Raw genomic sequence first — 7,500 nt, forward strand, 5'->3', positions numbered from 1 at the left:
TCCAGTTCAGACAGCCGTCACTCAAGCGCTCTCTGATGCCCTACTTCCTGTTGACTCAGGGTCAGTTGATGGGTCGTGGGTGGGTGGGGCCGGGGCTGGGGCGGGGCCGGCGCGGATGCCTCTGATTGGTGTGTCTGTGTTTATCAGCGGTCAGAACCGGGAACCTGTCCAAGTTCAACCAGGTGTTGGAACAGTTCGGGGAGAAGTTCCAGACGGACGGGACGTACACGCTGATCATCCGCCTGCGACACAACGTCATCAAGACCGGTGAGCCAATCACAGCGCACGCTGGCGCTGACATCACACAGCCGTGTGGACACGCCCAGTCTGTACCAACTCCCAGCATGCATTTCAGGCGTGAACGTCCAGGCAGGATAGTGTGGTTTTTTTTCCAACTTTATTGAAAACATTAGCGTATACAGTGCATGAATTTGGAAAAACAAGATGTCAAAAAGGAAAACGCATTTGTACATACAAGTTTAAAAAGATAATGCATAGATTTCAAATTACAAAACATAATATACAAACAATAGAATAAAAAAGTAAATACATAAAAAAAAAACAGTTCTAACAAATATAAATAAATAAATGCAACAGAGAGTTTAGTCAGTATTAAAGAATTGTTTATAAATACGCAGGGTGGTAGAGCTGTTTTTATTATAAATAAATTTTTCAGATTTAATATAATTTTTCAAATTTCAACAGGAAGATTTTACCATTTGGGTGTGTTTTAGTATATTTATTTAACGTCTATGAAGTTTTCCAAATTAGATGAACAAATGTACAACAAATTCTAAACTGAATGTCGTGTTTAAAATAGGCAGGACAGTGTGTGTTCATAGTTTTACTGAGGTTATATTTACTGATGTCATCAGTGTGATGCCATCCAACCCCTGTGTCTCCATGACGACCACACTGAGGCCTCATGGGAAATGGAGTATTTACAGTCTGAATGAAACTGCTCTTGTGTGTTTGGACTTGGATAGTTTTCCTGTTAGCTGTGGCGCTGGCGTTGACCCTGCTTATGGTTGCTGTAGTAACGCTGTTTGTAAACATGTCATGTGACCCCCCCCACCCCCCACTGTGTGTCCAGGCGTGCGTATGATCAGCCTGTCGTACTCCCGGATCTCTCTGGCCGACATCGCTCAGAAGCTGCAGCTCGACAGCCCGGAGGACGCCGAGTTCATCGTCGCCAAGGTAACGCACACACACAGACCCCGCCTCCGCGCCCCACCCCCACAGGTTTAAATGTCTGAACATGTGCGATTTCACGCTCATGTCTGCAGGCGATCCGCGACGGCGTGATCGAAGCGAGCATCAACCACGAGAAGGGCTTCGTCCAATCGAAGGAGACGATGGACATCTACGGGACCAGGGAGCCTCAGCTGGCGTTCCACCAGAGGATCAGCTTCTGCCTGGACATCCACAACATGTCTGTGAAGGTGAGCGCCGCACTGCATTATGGGACATGGAGTCTACTGCCCTTGGACACAATCCTCTGATAACAGCCCTGTGTGTGTCTGTTTCTGTGCAGGCCATGAGGTTTCCTCCAAAAGCCTACAACAAAGACCTGGAGTCAGCAGAGGTAAGGCCTGAGCGCACCTGAACGCACCGCAGCACACACCTGAACACACCACAGCACCCACCGCAGAACACACCTGAACGCACCGCAGAACGCACCTGAACGCACCACAGCACACACCTGAACACACCACAGCACACACCGCAGAACACACCTGAACGCACCGCAGAACGCACCGCAGAACACACCTGAACACACCACAGAACACACCTGAACACACCACAGAACACACCTGAACATACGACAGCACGCACCGCAGAACGCATGTGAACACACCACAGCACGCACCGCAGAACACACCTGAACGCACCACAGAACACACCTGAACACACCACAGCACGCACTGCAGAACACACTTGAACACACCACAGAACACACCTGAACGCACCACAGAACACACCTGAACATACCACAGCACGCACCGCAGAACGCACGTGAACACACCACAGCACACACCGCAGAACATACCTGAACGCACCACAGAACACACCTGAACACACCACAGCATGCACCGCAGAACACACCTGAACACACCGCAGAACGCACGTGAACACACCACAGCACGCACCGCAGAACACACCTGAACGCACCACAAAACACACCTGAACACTCCACAGCACGCACCGCAGAACACACCTGATCACACCGCAGAACGCACATGATCACACCGCAGAAGACACCTGAACGCACCACTGAACACACCACAGCACGCACCTGAACGCACCACAGCACACACCTGAACACTCCACAGCACGCACCCAGACACACACCTGAATGCACCACAGAACACACCTGAACACACCACAGCACGCACTGCAGAACACACCTAAACGCACCACAGAACACACCTGAACATACCACAGCACGCACCGCAGAACGCATGTGAACACACCACAGCACGCACCGCAGAACACACCTGAATGCACCACAGCACGCACTGCAGAACACACTTGAACGCACCACAGAACACACCTGAACATACCACAGCACGCACCGCAGAACGCACGTGAACACACCACAGCACGCACCGCAGAACACACCTGAACACACCACAGAACACACGTGAACGCACCACAGAACACACCTGAACACACCACAGCACGTACCGCAGAACACACCTGAACGCACCACAGAACACACCTGATCACACCGCAGAACACACCTGAACGCACCACTGAACACACCACAGCACGCACCTGAACGCACCACAGCACACACCTGAACACTCCACAGCACGCACCGCAGAACACACCTGAATGTACCACAGAACACACCTGTACATATCACAGCACGCACCGCAGAACGCATGTGAACACACCACAGCACGCACCGCAGAACACACCTGAATGCACCACAGAACACACCTGAACACACCACAGCACGCACTGCAGAACACACTTGAACGCACCACAGAACACACCTGAACACACCGCAGAACACACCATGACACACACCATGACACGTACCTGAACGCACCACGGAACGCATCCAGACAGGCGCTTGAACACATCACAGCACACACCTCAATGCACCGCGACACACACCCAGACACGCACCTGAACGCACCACGGCATGTACCCAGGCATATACCTGAACGCATCGTGACCTGCACCCAGACAGGCACCTGAATACACCATGGCATGCACCTGAATGCACCATGGCATGCACCCAGACAAGCACCTGAATGCACCGTGGCATGCACCCAGACAGGCACCTGAACGCGCCGCGACACACCTGAATGTATGAAAACAGACTATTTTTCTTTGTTTATTTTTTTTGGTTGTGGAACTCAGTCAGTCCAGGGCTCATAGATGGAACACTAATGTGATCACTAAACAGGAGAGAAAATCATATAAAAACCCAAAAGCATCTCTGACGTCTATGACTACGACATGTACCTGAATGCACCTGAACGCCCCATGGACCAACACTGATGTTTGTGAAGGTTCTTCTTATTTTTGTTTTTTTTGTTTTTCTGGTTCAGTGTCGACACTAAAACCTTATTTATTATGAATGTTTCACTAATGTTTGGGTTTTTTGTTTGTTTATGGTGCATTCAGGAGCGTCGGGAACGGGAGCAGCAGGACCTGGAATTCGCCAAAGAAATGGCAGAAGATGATGACGACAGTTTCCCATAATCCTGTGTGTGTGTGTGTGTGTTGGTGGATTCTTACCCATGATGCCCCTCTGCTCCGTCACCTGAACTGTATTTGTCACGTCTGTCGTTTTTCTGCCCAGAGACAAAATAAATGATGTTTGTTTACATGTGGGTGCTGATGGTTTCTGGGTAATGGAGTTCTTCCAAACAGAACAGTGTCGACGGTCGTTCACGTCTTCGTTTATGTTTTTAAGTTTTAATTCCACGCAGATGAAACTGGGTCAAAGTTGGACTTTTACGACAGTTGGTGAGTTTTGGTTATAGGTTTGAAACGATCATGTGACATTCAGTGACATTAACAGAACTGAAACACTTCCACAGCTGTTCCAAAATAAAAGTCCTCTAGTGTTTGAGAGGATGGAACCCGTTCCCGTCTTAAAGGGGCTTTTGTTGTGTAAATGTGAACTTCTATGAATGTGTGTCAGTTTCTCCAACAGTTTGAACTTTTCAGCTGAACCTACACACACTGAAACTGAAACTGTTCAGTCAGATTGAAACAGAGTTCATGTGCTTTGTTTTCACTTCAGTTCCTACTTCCTGTCACTAGTGATGGGACTTCTGGTTCTTTGAAGGGAGTCGTTCAACAGACTGACTCTTTTGTTTTTTGCATTATTTTGAAACGCCAATGTTTTAATGACTAAATCGGCTACATGTGATGATTGACATTCCATTTTAAAGGTGTTTAATTGGTGCGGCAGTAAATATTGTCTTACAGTAAAAAAGAATGGTTAGTTCAAATGTGTGGGTTAAATCCATGACATGAGAGGTGACATTAGACAAATGATGGAACTGGAGCAAAAACATCCCAGTACATTATGTGGACTAGTCTGTAGAAGAAAATGGAACATTTTCTGATGAAAGAACATTTGATTCTCAAAACAAGAACAATAAATGTGTGGAAACATATGGAAAAAACTGCACAAAACACAACAGTGATGTTACGGTCCAGCTCGAAGACCGCAACCAGCAGAGTATAACCGAACCCGTTTCCATACTCCAGTAAATGTGGAGGTGGCTCAGACGACACAACAGAGTCATGCAGTAGTGCAAGTGGTCCATGAACCGTGTGGCCAAAAAGCAGCTCACCAGGGCTAAAAGCAGTACTCTCCTGTACTCCTTCCCTAGCCGCTAACAGAAGCCGTGGTAAGCCTTCCTCCCAGTCTGGACTCAGCACAAGAACACAGACTGAAGGGTCTGTGCGTGGTAAGCAGAGGCTCTGTTGTGTTGTATTTTCAACTGTTTTAATGCTTGTGAAAAAAGTTTTGATGAAAAATTAGAACCCTGGTCACTCTGAATAACCTTTGGAATACCAAAACTGAAATAAATTGTGTCAGTGCTCTCACCACTGACTGTTGTGATTGTGCACAGGGTACGCAGCTGGATAAGGTGTAGTTTGACACATTACTGTGAGTAAGTAATTGCTACCTGACTTGGAACGAGGTAGGGGACCCACAGTCAATAAGCAGGTATTCAAACGGCTGTGCCAATGCTGGGATGGGATGAAGTGGAGCAGGACTGATGACCTGATGGGGTTTACCTGTCATCTGGCATGTGTGACAGGATTTAATGAAATGTGACACATCTTTCTTTAAACGAGGCCAGAAAAAGTACTTCAGTATGTAGTTATAAGTTTTGCGAACACCCAGGTGTCCTAACTGGTTGTGAGATGTTTTAAGAACCTCATTGTGAAACTTTTCAGGAACCACAATCTGAAGAACAGGCTTTCCAATAAAGTCCTCACCATGCAGCAACCGTTTCCTCACCAGAAGACCTTCACGCAGCAGATACCCACTCGCAGCACTTCTGTCCTCTTCTGCAGAGAGAACAGCATTAAACATCTGACTCAAAGAAGGATCAGCTGTTTGCTCCGACACTAGATCACAACGAGAAACAGATAACAATGAGTCAGGGACATTTACAACGTCCACCTCACCATCCTCTTCACCCTGCTCAGGCTCCCCCCAGCACAAGCTGTGAACACTTCAGGAACCTGCTGAGCACTCTGATCCACATGACCAGACACAAGAGGTGAAGATGACACTGTAGGAGGTGGTGGACCTTCAGCCCACACACGTGCCAGCCAGACCGTTTCCAAGGATGACCTCCACTCCCTCAGTTGGCAGCGCAGGCCGGACCCCCACGGCAGCCTTCCCCTGCACTAGAGCACAGTTCAACATCAGAGAAAGCAGTGGAACAGGCTCAACATTCATTCCCATTCCTCTCATCAGGACAAAGTCTCCTGTGTCAGAATTCTCTGAAAATGGTAACAGAGCTCAATATGTAAGAATCATATGCAGCAGTGTCTCAAAATTTCTACTGGCACTCTGGTGTTACCTCCAACCAACAACACGCAGCCATCTGACACTAACGCTGACAAGTCCGGCTCTGCTCTTCTCTTGGCTGGATGGGAGGAACCACAGACAGACTCCACACACGGAGCCGTCGGGATGACGTAGGCAGGTAGGCAGCTGCCTACGGCCCCCTGGCTGAAGAGGCCCGATGGCCGCACGGTCATTTATCTGTGCGCCTGATTAAAACCCATCCACTGTAAACAAACACCACAGTGAGGCAGCGCTAACCCTCTCCTGGACTGGTTTGTGACTGGCCCCCCAGACTAGAGGGAGTCCCCCTGTGCAATGACAAAGGCTATGAGGGTCATGTAGAAGTGACCTCCGCCCTCGTGCACCCCCCATCACACCCCCCACTCTGTGTCAGTGGAACTAACGGTCTGTCCACACTGAGCACGGCGGCGGCCATTTAAAAAGAACAGCAACGATGAAGCTCCGGCCCTGCAGGGAGAGAAGAAGACAAAAAAAGAAAGAAGAAGAAAAACACCAACCACACAGCGGTAAGTATGAAGTAGACCACTGTTTTCTCCAAACAGACGACAACTGTGGGGTCTGTTTGAAAGTGTGTGAACAAAAGCCCTCACATCAGTGACCAAACACACACAGATGTTAGCATGGGGGGGGGGGGGGGGGGGGTTCAGTTCCAGACCTGATCACATACACACAACTGTGTTTGTGGAACAGTTGAAGGACAGAACAAACACGACTTCTCCATCGGCCTTTTCTACTGTTGGACAGCGTTCCTAAACTTCTTTGGAGCTAAATAATTTGGATGTGGAGGACGGAAGTACGACAGCACGAACAGTATTTGGTCCTGAACAGCCGAAGCTCCGCCCACTGAAGTGTTCGGACTTCCTCTGGACGGTGGTCCGCCCCTGCTGCCGTCACCCACACAACTGGAACCCAGACTGAACCCTCTGCTCCTCTGAAGCCCATCCAGTTTGGACACAGAGTCCATCAGCTTCAGTGCACAGTTTCAGTTTAGCTAGCAGCTTCTGTTGGTCTGTCCATCCCATCAGGAGAACATTCAGAATATTCAAATACAACATAAAAAAATGAATGGTGGTGTCTGTGAACCCTGTGATCACAGTCCTACACTTTACTAACCAATTATCTGTATTTCCCACACTTGCCCATAAACACATCACAACACTTTGCACCATGTGCTCAGGTAGTTTTGAGGTCTGATGTTACATTTTGGTGCATTATGGGAAGTGAAGTTCTTCTCCTGCAAAGTTACTATCAAATCCTCTGCACTTTAATCATATACTTTTAGAATAAGGACAAAAGTAAGCCTACTCACCAAATGCCTTTTTTTTCTTTTTTCTTTGTCAGGTGCTTTGCTTAAATTTCTGTCAGCACCAGTTGATAGTGACAGTTTGTGTCATTCCCACCAACAATGCCTCAGTGAA

The 7,500-nt window shown here is 48.3% G+C and overlaps 1 protein-coding gene across 1 annotated transcript in view; it reads left to right on the top strand.

The window, feature by feature from the left end:
• The window catches only part of psmd3 (proteasome 26S subunit, non-ATPase 3), a 5,570-nt gene extending 1,723 nt beyond the window's left edge, over positions 1-3,847 (top strand). Inside the window, exons 2-7 of the mRNA XM_030130707.1 lie at positions 6-60; positions 148-267; positions 1,094-1,197; positions 1,287-1,442; positions 1,535-1,585; positions 3,643-3,847. Coding sequence (XP_029986567.1) covers positions 6-60; positions 148-267; positions 1,094-1,197; positions 1,287-1,442; positions 1,535-1,585; positions 3,643-3,720 — 564 coding nt within the window. The 3' untranslated portion in view covers positions 3,721-3,847. The remainder of the gene's footprint in view (positions 1-5; positions 61-147; positions 268-1,093; positions 1,198-1,286; positions 1,443-1,534; positions 1,586-3,642) is intronic.
• The last annotated feature ends 3,653 nt before the right edge of the window (positions 3,848-7,500 follow it).

This window comes from Sphaeramia orbicularis, unplaced genomic scaffold (assembly GCF_902148855.1).
Source record: "Sphaeramia orbicularis unplaced genomic scaffold, fSphaOr1.1, whole genome shotgun sequence".
Lineage (NCBI taxonomy): Eukaryota > Metazoa > Chordata > Actinopteri > Kurtiformes > Apogonidae > Sphaeramia > Sphaeramia orbicularis.